General features: G+C 43.3%; 1 protein-coding gene across 8 annotated transcripts in view; it reads right to left on the minus strand.

Moving 5' to 3' along the window:
• Positions 1-3,966, minus strand: part of LOC110503369 (kin of IRRE-like protein 3) — a 214,011-nt gene extending 210,045 nt beyond the window's left edge. For all 8 annotated transcript variants that reach the window (XR_005039335.1, XM_036961435.1, XM_036961433.1 and 5 more), the window contains exon 1: positions 3,473-3,966. Coding sequence is in view for 7 of the 8 variants with exons in the window: in XM_036961435.1 (XP_036817330.1) it covers positions 3,473-3,515 (43 nt within the window). In the remaining variant the exon portion in view is untranslated. The remainder of the gene's footprint in view (positions 1-3,472) is intronic.
• Between the last annotated feature and the right edge of the window lie 10,370 nt (positions 3,967-14,336).

Consider the following 14,336-nt stretch of genomic DNA (forward strand, 5'->3'; position numbering starts at 1 on the left):
TCCTCCTGGCTCACACCGTGTCATCAGTCAGTAGTGGATCAGGTGAGTGCCAGGGAACCCTCCATGCAGTACTGGCAGGATTGAGATCAGCACAACTCAGGACCAATCTCTCTCTCTCTCTCTCTCTCTCTCTCTCTCTCTCTCTCTCTCTCTCTCTCTCTCTCTCTCTCTCTCTCTCTCTCTCTCTCTCTCTCTCTCTCTCTCTCTCTCTCTCTCGAAAATGGCTCTCTCTAGAAATGTGAGTCTCAGCCACACAATTCCCTCTATCCCTTTTTCATAAAAGATGTTGGCTGAAAGTAGCTGGCGACATAAACAGAGTAATACTTTGTAAAACTAGAATTAGCTATAGGGGTAAAGTTGCTGGTAAAATAACTGGTAAAAGGCAAGCAGACAGGTTGTTATCTCCTGTTTACCTGCCAGGGCTTATATTATTTTATATTATGGTAATAACAAACTCAGCTGAATTGTAGAGCAATCTCGCACCGGTCTGCATTACCTGAGATATGTGCTGGGTGGTTGTTTTTCCCAAAACTGAAAATATCACCTATAATGAAGGGAAAAATGATGATGCTGGTAAAATAACTGTGCACACAGAGTAGATGTATCGAGATCTATGCAGCGATGATATTAGAATGTTCAATTGCTGTATATGGTATTTCAGCAGGTAGGCTATCATCATCAGGTAAACTCATCAAAAAAAGAAACGTCCCTTTTTCAGGACCCTGTCCTTCAAAGATAATTATTAAAAATCCAAATAACTTCACAGATCTTCATTGTAAAGTGTTTAAACACTGTTTCCCATGCTGTTTCCCATTCAATGAACCATAAACAATGAATGAACATGCACCTGTGGAACGGTTGTTAAGACACTAACAGCTTACAGACGGTAGGCAATTAAGGTCACAGTTATGAAAACTCAAGTCACTAAAGAGGCATTTCTACTGACGCTGAAAAACACCAAAAAAAAGATGCCCAGTGTCCCTGCTCATCTGCGTGAATGTGCCTTAGGCATGTTGCAAAGAGGCATGAGGACTGCAGATGAGGCCAGGGCAATAAATTGCAGTGTCCGTACTGTGAGACACCTAAGCACTACATTGAGACAGGACAGACATCTGATCATCCTTGCAGTGGCCGACCACGTGTAACAACACCTGCACAGGATCGGTACATCCGAACATCACACCTGTGGGACAGGTACAGGATGGCAACAACAACTGCCTGAGTTACACCAGGAACGCACAATCCCTCCATCAGTGCTCAGACGGTCCGCAATAGGCTGAGAGAGGCTGGACTGAGGGCTTGTTGGCCTGTTATAAGGAAGGTCCTCACCAAACACCAACAACGTTGCCTACGGGCACAAACCCACTGTCGCTGGACCACACAGGAATTGCAATAATGGCTCTTTACTGACGAGTTGTGGTTTTATCTCACCAGGGGTGATGGTCGGATTTGTGTTTATCGTTGAAGGAATGAGCGTTACACGAGGCCTGTACTCTGGAGCGGGATCGATGAGGAGGTGGGGGTCCGCCATGGTCTGGGGTGGTGTGTCACAGCATCCTCGGACTGAGTTTGTTGTCAATGCAGGCAATCTCACCGCTGTGCGTTACAGGGAAGACATCGTCCTCCCTCACGTGGTACCCTTCCTGCAGGCTCATCCTGACATGACCCTCCAGCATGACAATGCCACCAGCCATACTGCTCGTTCTGTGCGTGATTTCCTGCAAAACAGCAATGTCAGTGTTCTGCCATGGCCAGCGAAGAGCCCGGAACTCTATCCCATTGAGCACGTCTGAGACCTGTTGGATCGGAGGGTGAGAGCAAGGGCCATTCTCTCAAGAAATGTCCGAGAACTTGCAGGTGCCTTGGTGGAAAAGTGTGGTAATATCTCACAGCAAGAACTGCAAACCTGGTACAGTCCAAGAGGAGGAGATGCACTGTAGTACTTAATGCAGCTGGTGGCCACACCAGTTACTGACTGTTACTTTGATTTTGACCCCCCCTTTGTTCAGGGACACATTATTCCGTTTCTGTTATAGTCACATGTCTGTGAAACTTGTTCAGTTTATGACTCAGTTGTTCAATCTTGTTATGCTCATACAAATATTTACACATGTTAAGTTTGCTGAAAATAAATGCAGTTGACAGTGAGAGGACGTTTCTTTTTTTGCTGAATTTAGTTTGGCAATTATCAGCTTCTTAGTTTAAAGGGGGAAAGGGGAAAAGCTTGAGGATAGTAATTTGGTTCAATCTGACACAAATTGGAAATACTTAACTTCCTTTTCCCCCTGTTGATTTTGAACATAAGGTTATGCCTCTCTCTGTGCACACACACACACACACACACACACACACACACACACACACACACACACACACACACACACACACACACACGCGCGCGCGCACACACACACACACACACACACGCACACACACACACACACACTGAGAGAGATGAGGGACAGAACCCTGCTTAGATGCCAAACCAGTGTGAAGGGTCAAACTTTGAAAAGAAGCTGTGACAGCTCCGTTGACCCTGACACCCTCTGGGATTAGCTCCTGCTCCCATTGTGGGTCAGTTACCATGGCCACAGAAGAGCTAACACACTGCACACACACTCTCCCTACTCTGCGTGACCACGGAGGAGCTAACACACTCCCGCTACTGTCTGAGGGACCACGAGGAGTAAACACACTCCCTCTACTCTGTCTGGTCTCAGTCCAGCCACATCTCACCCAGACATCACATAGTGATGATCCCAGACTTCTCACATGTTACTGACAGCGAGAGTTACATTGTTTTCCAAAGACAACCACCCGCTGGCAAGAAGGGAAAACAACCCATCCATCCATCTTCATTTCTAACTCACTGTCTTAGATTGAAATCAGCTGCAGACTTGGTCAAAGGGATAGTGTTGTTCAGAGTGCTCTATTCTAAGCACTACTTATCTTCCTCTGTCGTCCTGACCAACCCCCCGGTAAGTCTCTGGCAAAGAGATTGTCAGGGGTAGAAATAGCTCTGGAAAAGAAAAAAATTGCTCTGGCAAAGAGATTGTCATAGTTTCAAAACAATGTGAGTCGTGGGGAGCAAACGCTTCATCGAGCTGGGATGTGAGCACTCAGAGGAGCGTGCCTGTTGACTACATTCAATCTGAAAAGGAGTGTCGAACCAGACTGACAGGGCACAAGCCATGATGAACTCCCGAGACAGGGCACCACTGTCTACAACTGTTAAAACCTCTAAACACAAGTATTGCATTATTATCCAGCAGTTTCCTCCCCATATCGCACAGTGACAGATCATTGAGGGAAAATAAGACAAATCTGACTGCATCAGCTCTGACAGCTCACAGCAGAGACTACTTCAAAGAAAATGCTCCCTATTCACATGCAGTCACGAACTAAAACAGATAATAACAGAAGGGTCCTAGACAGATGCAGTGGATAAGAGGAAAAGAGCCAGTGGACTTACCATGTCCGGAGATCCACAGGAACACAACGACCCAGGGGATCATGGCTGGAGAGGAAGAGGGTGAACCTCTGAAACACAGTGGACGAGTGTGTGAAATTGAAGTTGACACACAAACACACACAACAGTGCTCTTCTGTGCAGTTCTGGATGGGTGCTACAGTCCCTCAATGATGTCCCTGCTGTCAGGGATATAGCTTTAACTCTTCTGTCTAGTCTTCCTCCTCTTCTTCTTCTTTTCCTCTTGTTCTTCTCTCTCTCCTTCTCTCTATGTCACTCTTCAGAGTTGCCGATGGTCAGCGTTGCTTCTCTCTCCTGTTGATGTGTAGACTCTTTCAGCGTGAGCTTTCTCGCGTTCTCTCGCGCTTATGCTGGCTCGGTCTCACTGATGTTCCATTCTCAATCTCTGAGTGCCTCTACTCGCCTCTCTCTCTCTCTCTCTCTCTCTCTCACACTCTACCAGTAGAAGCTCCTGGTAAGGCTCCTCCTTCCAGCTCCCTCTCTCCTTCTCCTCTGTCTCTTTCTCACTGCCTGCCTGTCTGTTTCAGTGCCTGTGTCGGGGCTTGTGCTGCAGCGGGTCAGGCTGGGAGAATCAGCTTGCTCTAATCTCTGAGAACTAGGATCTCTATACGGGAGAATTAACAGTGGACCAGCTTTGGCTGCACTGTGGAGAACACAGACCTCCACAAACAAAAGTGCAGCTGTCCTCCGTGGCTTCCTGCCTAACATGGGACTAGTATTCCACAGTGTCAGAACTGGGTTTGAATCAGTGTGTTTGCCATATAGAGCAGTGAGGATAAAGTAATCACATACATTAGAATCCAAGACCAATGTCCTATAATATTCATTAGCCTGCAATTTCTGTCAGGAGTGAGTTAGATTTGCAGTCCTTCATTGATTGACCTCTAATGTAAAGGCTGTACATCCTTCTAATGCAGTGCTTGCTAACAAGTCTGTTTCACCTTGTAAATATTTAAAGGAGCATTCTTTCTTCAGCTTTTAACTTGCCTGGCTCAACCAGTTTCCTATACCCATTCTCATATTTCTAGAAATCATAGTGTATGGAAAGCGCTACAGGGCTACTTATAGCTATTAGGTCAATGAAACCATCTTTGTATTTGTATAAATAACTTAGAGATGTTAACATTGTTTTTAACTGGCCTCTTACAAATGAATGTACATGGAAGTGCATGTGTGAATGAGGATATGTATGTGTATGTGCCAGTTTGTGTGTTTCTGTATGTGTGATGCTGGGATATTATTTTGGACTGGAAATTACGCAGAAAGATATTCGTTCACAGACTGAGCACACAACATGCTCAAAGCCTGAAAAGACAGAAAAAATATAGAATTTCCACCTTCTGTGAGAGAGTTTATTTGTAAGCTTTGTTGTAGTTTTGAGCCTTGGGTGTTAGTTCTGACAATCAATGCTTTTATTTGGGCAGATTTCAAAATGAAAAACTCAGACAGATCACTCTTTCTACTCCAAGAAACAAAAAACAGGAATCAAAATTTAACAGCAGCGGTTTTGTAGTTTTTGCTGGTTTGTTTACTTGATACACTTCCGGGGCTGTTAGTAGAAGGACACTACTGTAGAAATGCCACAACTTCAGTTCAGGAAATATAGTACATACAACATATTGTAAAACTATACATTCCAGTTGGCTTTCACGTTAACATTAAATAGACTTCATTCAGTGCAGTGCATAATGTCCAATATCCTGAAATTACTTATTTGGACTCCTCATCAATCTACACACAATACCCCATAATGAGATAGCGAAAACAGGTTGTAAGAAATGTTTGCAAATGTACTGAAAATAAAATCAAAAATATGTTATTTACATAAGTATTCAGACCCTTTGCTATGAGACTCGAAATTGAGCTCAGGTGCATGCTGTTTCCATTGATCGTCCTTGAGATGTTTCTAGAACTTGATTGGAGTCCACCTGTGGTAAATTCAGTTGATTGAATATGAATTGGAAAGGCACACAATTGTCTATATAAGGTCCCACAGTTGACAGTGAATGTCAGAGCAAAAACCAAGCCATGAGGTCGAAGGAATTGTCCGAAGAGCTCCGAGACAGGATTGTGTTGAGGCCAGATCTGTGGAAGGGTACCAAAATATTTCTTCAGCATTGAAGGTCCCCAAGAATACAGTGGCCTCCATCATTCTTAAATGGAAGAACTATGGAACAACCAAGACTCTTCCTAGAGCTGTCCGGCTGGCCAAACTGAGCAATGGGGGGAGAAGGGCATTGGTAAGGGAGGTGACAAAGAACCCGATGGTCTCTCTGACAGAGCTTCAGAGTTCCTCTGTGGAGATGGGAGAACATTCTACAAGGACGACGATGTCTGCAGCACTCCACCAATCAGGCCTTTATGTTAGAGTGGCCATATGGAAGCCACTCCTCAGTAAAAAGCACATGACAGCCCTCTTGGAGTTTGCCAAAAGGCACCTAAAGGACTCTCAGACCATGAGAAACAATATAATAAATATCTCAATATTCTATGGTCTAATGAAACCAAGATTGAACTCTTTGGCCTGAATGCCAAGCGTCACGTCTGGAGGAAACCTGGCACCATCCCTACGGTGAAGCATGCGCGTGGCAGCATCATGATGTGGGGATGTTTTTCAACGGCAGGGACTGGGAGACTAGTCAGGATCGAGGGAAAGATGAACGGAGCAAAGTACAGAGAGATCCTTGATGAAAACCTGCTCAGGATCTGAGACTGGCGCAAAGGGTCTTTGTCCAACAGGACAATGAACCTAAGCACACAGCCAAGACAATGAAGGAGTGGCAAGTTTCTAAATGTGCTTGAGTGGCCCAGCCAGAGCCCGGACTTGAACCTGATCGAACATCTCTGGAGAAACTTGAAAATAGCTGTGCAGCGATGCTTCCCAACCCACCTGACAGAGCTTGAGAGGAATGGAAGAATGGGAGAACCTCCCCAAATACAGGTGTGCCTGTAGGGTCATTCCCAAGAAGACTGTCATGCTTTGACAAAGGTATATATGTGACATTAAGAATTTATACCACATTTTCCACAACTTGAATCTAGTAATGAAATAACAAGCTCAAAACGGGTGGTCTAGAATCATACGACTGGCTGTACTTGTATTTCCTAATATCAATTCTAGCATGAGCATATGCAACATGTTCATACTGTCAACAGTTTTCTTGGTTTTTGTATGTCATAATATGGTCCAAAAACCCAGCTTTAGAACTATTTTCAAGCCTGGGAAGAATCCCCCCAATTAATGAGAACTCGTGTAAATGTTGTGAAAAAATACACACACATTGTTTTGCAGCAAAACCCAAAAGCCTTAACACTAGGATTATATATTGATATCCATGTTAGCCAGGTTTCAGGACCAACAACATAATGCTGGCAGCAGGCAGACTGTTTTTCTCACTTGGAGAGATGGCAATAAATCTTAGTTCTGCATACTTTCTCATCCCTTCATCTCAAGCTGCTGCACAACACATACATCTCCACCCCACTCACAGTACAGCCCAGAGGCATGGCAGCAGCTCCAAACTAATGTCATTAATTAAGTAGAGCTGCTACGTGACCTTTATAACTTGAAGGCTTAAAAATTACCTGGAACAAATTGAGCATCAATCCAAAACTTGGATTCAGAGCAGATGAGTAACTGTGAAGCACTGAATGTCAGATGGTCTACCAGGGAAGATTTAATGCCAAATTGGCATGGGGAAAGAAAAATGAAAGTCTCTGACTGAAGCTGTGAAACCCAGCTTCCCTGAAATATACGTTAACAAATATGAATTAAAGCCTATAAATGAATTCAGTCAGAGCATGCTAACCATGAAAACCCCCCAAAACACAAGATGTGTTTTAAAGATGTACCATACACCTCTTAAACTCAGTGGTAACCATAAACTCATTTTGTCTCTCTAGTCCTCCCAATACCAGATGAACTGTGAGAAGAGAAGACATTCCTACACTCAGTGACATAAAGATGATAGACAGGTCCTCAGTTTGAGCTAGATGGATAGTGACATGCCTGTTTATTCATCTCGGGCCTGCATATCCCTTACTTGCAGCTGAAAAGCTCCTAATGCTTCTATGCACGCGTGTGCCTGTCGGTGTGTGTCGATGTGGGTGTGTGCGTGTTACCTCAGTGTGTTTCTAGCAATTTGTGTTCGAAATGAGTATATCAGCCTCTTGTCTTCAAGGAAGGACATCCGCTCAATCTTTGTCAGTCAGATTCCCGGGATGGGAGACGTCTCCAACCCAGATGTGTTTGATTCTCATTCTAATCAACCCTGTACAGTGCAGCAGCAGAGGCTCTAAATTAATGAAATTAAATAGGAGGGCAACAGGTTGGGAAACAGACGAGACCTTGTCTTCTCCCGGCACAATTTCTTAAATAAAAATATTGTGTAATCTTCAGGGATGTTGGGGCATAATCTAGATTAAAATTTTAGCCTGCGACAAATAGGAAGCCTTTTTTGGCTGAATGAGTTATCATTTGTGTTAAGTATTAAAGTATTTTAATCATAGAATTACCACTGTGTCAATGGCAAAGTAATCACACTTCAAGGCACTTCTTACAATTACTTTGCTGGTGGCTCTTCTGAGGCCGTCAGGCCCAACTTCAAGGCATCAACAGCATACTCAAACTCTCTGAGACACAACCAAGGCTTAGCCGAGAGCTTCACTGCGTCCGCTACAGAGAAGATCACACAGCCACAGGCCTGGCTGTGCCACACGACCCCTTCACATTTGAATTTCATCTGCATTGCATTGAAGGAGATGTGGTTTTACATGCTTTGCGAAGACTTATCGGTTTGTTTACCTCGCCTTGTCTGATGTTAAGTCAACAATAAAGTGGTCAGCAACAGTCTGCACCTTGAGGGACTCGTCACGGGTCAGAGTGTTTTTGCAAAAGTCAAGCTTGACTCCTTGCTTGAGAGGAAAATTAGAAGAAAAAAATGTACATTTGAAAGACTAACTATCGACATCTTCATTGAATGTATTATGTGTGTATTATGAATGTACGACTGCCCTCTCCTGACACACTGAGCTGTAAACAACAGCAATGGGTTGAACTGTGTATGTGCCCTCAGGCTGTGGGAAGAACGCTCTCTCTACATGGCAGCAAGAGAATACTGCTAATTTCTGTTAACACTATGTTGATACTGCAAATGAAAGTAGCTCTCTGAACCATTCATGCAGATGTTTTTATTAGCCTTAATGTAATGTATGGATACACTCCAGCAACAACCACTAATGTCTTTTCAAATAGGTCTCATACAATTCTCCGCTTAGAATGAAAATGTGTCATCCGTCTCATATATTCCTCTGCTTAGAACAAAAATGTGTCGTTATAAAAATGTGTGGTTGAACAAATGAGTTCAAGCCTGAAAGTGGTAATTGGCCTGATATTGTATAGTTGATCTACATGAACATGAGTGAATTCATTGAAACCCACTAGATACTTCAAACCCCCAGTTTCTGTTAAAAAACAGATTGATCTATTTTGAGTTAAAAGTAGGAAAAAAAGACATCAATCCATATGGAAAACATTCATATTGCGTGAATATGGTAACTATTTTTACACGTGTGGGTGGATAGAGGGGGTTCCACATATATTTAGAGGGGAAAATGCTGATGTTTGTGCCGCATGGCATCAAAGTAAAACACTGTAAAATAAGCTGATTCAATCATTATTAGCATAAATTAATATTCCGTTTGGAAGTATTTTGCCACTGGTCCCAATTGAAAATGCAAAGTGAAGCAGCCAATACGCTCCATATCCACACCTCCGAAGCAGCCGGCAGCCCTAAACCCAACCCTCACCCTCTCACACACGTTACTCCTGAGATTTGGAGGAAGGCACTTAAAAACATATGGAGGGGTAGTGGATACCAATCTGAATTTATTTTAAGGTGCTAGCTGCACAGTTGTAGGGATTTTTAAACCTCAAAGCTAGAATTTGAAGAGACAAACAGCCACACAGAATAGACCTATGGCCGAATATGTATTGAATAAATAAATTATGTTAATTAACTTTTTCGGGATCAGTGTTAAAAACAAAACCATACTATACAGCAATAGAGCTGCTTAGGACCTATCTTAATAATGTTAATTTTATCCAGACTAAGGTAAGAGACTGGTTAAGTGCATTTATTTATAAACAAGGAAAGCATTGAAGTGGAATTGACAGCATTTTAGCAACATGAAATCATATTAAAACATTTTGTTTATATACACACCCAGGAAGAATATAACAATTAAAAAAAAAAAAAATCTGACAAGCGAGCACTTAGATATGGTCATTTTCACGTTTTCATAAATTCTTAGAATGTTTGGAATTCCGTATACTAAGGCATTTGTGAAAATTCAAAAGCAATATAGAGCGGGAAAATGGCTGTGCGTTTGGACAATTAATAGACACTGCAGTAAATAAAACCTAATAAAAACATTGGTGTTGTCCAAGACCGGAGTCTACGCAGACCGGTGTGACATTTGCACACACTGTATACAGATTTTCTTTTGTGTTAATGACTGTGCGTTTGTTTATCCCATGTGTATCTCTGTGTTGTTTTTGTCGCACTGCTTTGCTTTATCTTGGCAAGCTGTAAATGACAACTTGTTCTCAACTGGCCTACCTGGTTAAATAAAGGTGAAATAAAAAATTGCCAATCAGAGTTACAGTAGGCCTTTATACAAACAAGTCTTTTGATATCAGCTGATGTACGAAGGGCTATATAAATACATTTGATTTGATTTGATTTGATTTTGCCACACAGGCCCGCCATCATTCACTTTGAACTGGACTGTGTGTTTACAGGCAGTTGCAACAGCTCGACTAAAGATCATTAGAGCGCATTCACCAAAGACCACAAAATACACCTGAATGGATATCTGCAAATATGCAAATTCCACTGGAGTCCTCTTACATTTGGAAACTTTACAGTCATATTGATCAAAAAAACATGGAAAGGTTGGCTCTCGCTCCCTTAATTATGCACATCAATAACAACAAGATGAACATCTAATTCTAGCCAGAGCAAGCTGAGCTAAAGTATAACGAAGGAATATTAGATTAACCCTCTCAAACCTTTTCAGCTAGTTGTCGTCAAAATTGCACTGATAAACGATGGGTAGTTGTAGCCTGCTCATCCTTCTGCTGCTTGCCTGCCAGCTCATTAATTATTGTCCCAACCAAGCACCTAAACTAACTGGGTAAAGTTGGCTAGCTTGCTAGCTAGCTATTTCCAGACACAAATGTTTTATTTTTTATTTTATTTTTTATTTCAACTTTATTTAAACCATGGAAGCTAGTTGAGAACAAGTTCTCATTTACAACTGTGACCTGGCCAAGATCAAGCAAAGCAGTGCAACACAAACAACAACACAGAGTTACACATGGAATAAACAAGCCTACAGTCAAAAACACAATACAAAAAAAGAAAGTCTATATACAGTGTGTGCAGATGGTGTGAGGTGATAAGGCATAGGCCATAGTAGCAAGAAATTACAATTTAACAGATTAACACTGGAGTTATAGATGAGCAGAAAAGTAAATAAAAACAATATGGGGATGAGGTAGGTAGATTTGGTGGGCTATTTACAGATGGAACATGTACAGCTGCAGCGATCGGTTAGCTGCTCAGATAGCTGATGTTCAAAGTTATTGAGGGAAATGTAAGTATCCAGATTCAGCGATATTTGCAATTTGTTCCAGTCACTGGCAGCAGAGAACTGGAAGGAAAGGCGGCCAAAGGAGGTGCTGGCTTTGGGGACGACCAGTGAGATATACCTGCTGGAGTGTGTGCTATGGGTGGGTGTTATTATCGTGACCAGTGAGCTGAGGTAAGGTGGGGCTTTATCTAGCATAGACTTATAGATGACCTGGAGCCAGTGGGTATACGAACGAATATGTAGCGAGGGCCAGCCGACTAGAGCATGCAGGTCACAATGGTGGGTGGTATAAGGGGCTTTGGTAACAAAATGGATGGCACTGTGATAGACTGCATCCAGTTTGCTGAGTATAGAATTGGAAGCTATTTTGTAGATGACATCGCCGAAGTCGAGGATCGGTAGGATATTCAGTTTTACTAGGGTAAGTTTAGCGGTGTGAGTGAAGGAGGCATTGTTGTGAAATAAAAAGCTTATTCTAGAATTGATTTTGGATTTAAGATGTTTGATATGAGTCTGGAAGGAGGGTTTACAGTCTATCTAGACACCTAGGTATTTGTAGATGTCCACATATTCTAGGTCAGAACCATCCAGAGTCGTGATGCTAGTCGGGTGGGCGGGTGCGGGCATCAAACGGTTGAAAAGCATGCATTTTGTTTTACAAGCGTTTAGGAGCAGGTGGAGGCCACGGAAGGCGTGTTGTATGGCATTGAAGCTCTTTCGGAGGTTTGTTAACAGAGTGTCCAAATAAGGGCCAGATGTATACAGAATGGTGTCGTCTGTGTAGAGGTGGATCAGGGAATCAACCGCAGCAAAAGTGACATCGTTGATATATACAGAGGAAAGAGTCGGCCCGTGAATTGAACCCTGTGGCACCTCCATAAAGACTGCCAGACCTCCGGACAACAGGCCCTCTTATATGACACACTGAACTCTGTCTGCGAAGTAGTTGGTGAACCAGGCAAGGCAGTCATTTGAGAAATCAAGGCTATTGAGTCTGCTGACAAGAATACGGTGATTGACAGAGTCGAAAGCCTTGGCCGGGTCGATAAAGACGGCTGCACAGTAATGTCTTTTATTGATGGCTGTTATGATATCGTTTAGTACCTTGAGTGTGGCTGAGGTGCACCCATGACCAGCTCGGAAACCAGATTGCACAGAGGAGAAGGTACGGTGGGATTCGAAATGGTCACAGATCTGTTTATTAACTTGGCTTTCGAAGATTTTAGAAAGGCAGGGCAGGATGGATAAATGTCTATAACAGTTTGGGTCTAGCGTCACATCCTTTGAAGAGGGGGATGACCGCAGCAGCTTTCCAATCTTTAGTGATCTCGACCGATACGAAAAGAGGTTGAACAGACTGGTAATAGGAGTTGCAACAATGGCGGCGGATAGTTTTAGAAAGAGAGGGTCCAGATTGTCTAGCCCAGCTGATTTGTACGGGTCCAGATTTTGCAGCTCTTTCAGAACATCTGCTATCTATATTTGGGTGAAGGAGAAGCTGGGGAGGCTCGGGCAAGTAGCTGCGGGGGGTGCGGAGCTGTTGGCCGGGGATGGGGTAGCCAGGAGGAAAGCATGACCAACCGTAGAGAAATGCTTAAAGAAATGTTCAATTATCATAGATTTATCAGTGGTGACAGTGTTTCCTATCTTCAGTGCAGTGGGCAGCTGGGAGGAGGTGCTCTTGTTCTCTTTACAGTGTCCCAGAACTTTTTGAAGTTAGAGATACAGGATGCAAATTTCTGTTTGAAAAAGCTAGCTACCTTAGCTTTTTGGTTCCTGCCTTCCCTGAACAGTTGCATATCGCGGGGACTATTCAATGCTACTGCAGTCTGCTACAGGATGTTTTTGTGCTGGTCAAGGGCAGTCAAGTCTGGAGTGAACCAAGGGCTATATCTGCTTTTAAAGAATGACCAGCATCCTCGACTGCCGGGATGAGGTCAATGTCCTTGCAGGATACCCGGGCCAGGTCGATTAGAAAGGCCAGCTCACAGAAGTGTTTTAGGGAGCGTTTGACAGTGATGAGGGGTGGTCGTTTGACCGCGGACCCATAGCGGATGCAGGCAATTTTATTTTTAAAATTTTATTTCACCTTTATTTAACCAGGTTGGCTAGTTGAGAACAAGTTCTCATTTGCAACTGCGACCTGGCCAAGATAATGCGTAGTAATTCGACACATACAACAACACAGAGTTACACATGGAATAAACAAAACATACAGTCAATAATACAGTGATATACAGGAATGAGGCAGTGATCGCTGAGATCCTGATTGAAAACAGCAGAGGTGTATTTGGAGGGCAAGTTGGTCAGGATAATATCTATGAGGGTGCCCATGTTTACAGATTTAGAATTTACCTGGTGCTTTCTTTGATAATTTGTGTGAGATTGAGGGCATCTAGTTTAGATTATAGGACTGCTGGGGATTTAAGCATATCCCAGTTTAGGTCACCTAACAGAACTAACCCTGAAGATAGATGGGGGTCAATCAATTCACATGTGGTGTCCAGGGCACAGCTGTTAGCTGAGGGGGGTCTATAACAGGCGGCAACAGTGAGAGACTTGTTTCTGGAGAGATTATTTTTTTTACTTAGAAGCTCAAACTGTTTGGGCATAGACCTGGAAAGTATGACATATCTTTGCAAGCTAGCTCTGCAGTAGATTGCAACTCCTCCCCCTTTGGCAGTTCTAAATTGACGAAAAATGTTGTAGTTGGGTATGGAAATCTCAGAATTTTTGGTGGCCTTCCTAAGCCAGGATTCAGACACGGCAAGGACATCAGGGTTGGTGGAGTGTGCTAAAGCAGTGAGTAAAACAAACTTGGGGAGGAGGCTTCTAATGTTAATATGCATGAAACCAAGGCTTTTTCGATTACAGAAGTCAACAAATGAGAGTGCCTGGGGACACGTAGGGCCTGGGTTAACCTCCACATCACCCGAGGAACAGAACTAGTCGTCTTGTGCGTTAGGGACAGAGATTAAAAGGAGCAGATTTCTGGGCATGGTAGAATAGATTCAGGGCATAATGTACAGACAGCGGTATGGTGGGGTGCGGGTACAGTGGAGGTAAGACCAGGCACTAAGTGATGATAAGAGAGTTTGCATCTCTGGACACGTTGGTTTTAGTGGGGGAGGTCACCGCATGTTTGGGAGGTGGGACAAAGGAGGTATCTGAGGCATGTAGAGTGGAACTA

This window comes from Oncorhynchus mykiss, chromosome 24 (assembly GCF_013265735.2).
Source record: "Oncorhynchus mykiss isolate Arlee chromosome 24, USDA_OmykA_1.1, whole genome shotgun sequence".
Taxonomy (NCBI): Eukaryota; Metazoa; Chordata; class Actinopteri; order Salmoniformes; family Salmonidae; genus Oncorhynchus; species Oncorhynchus mykiss.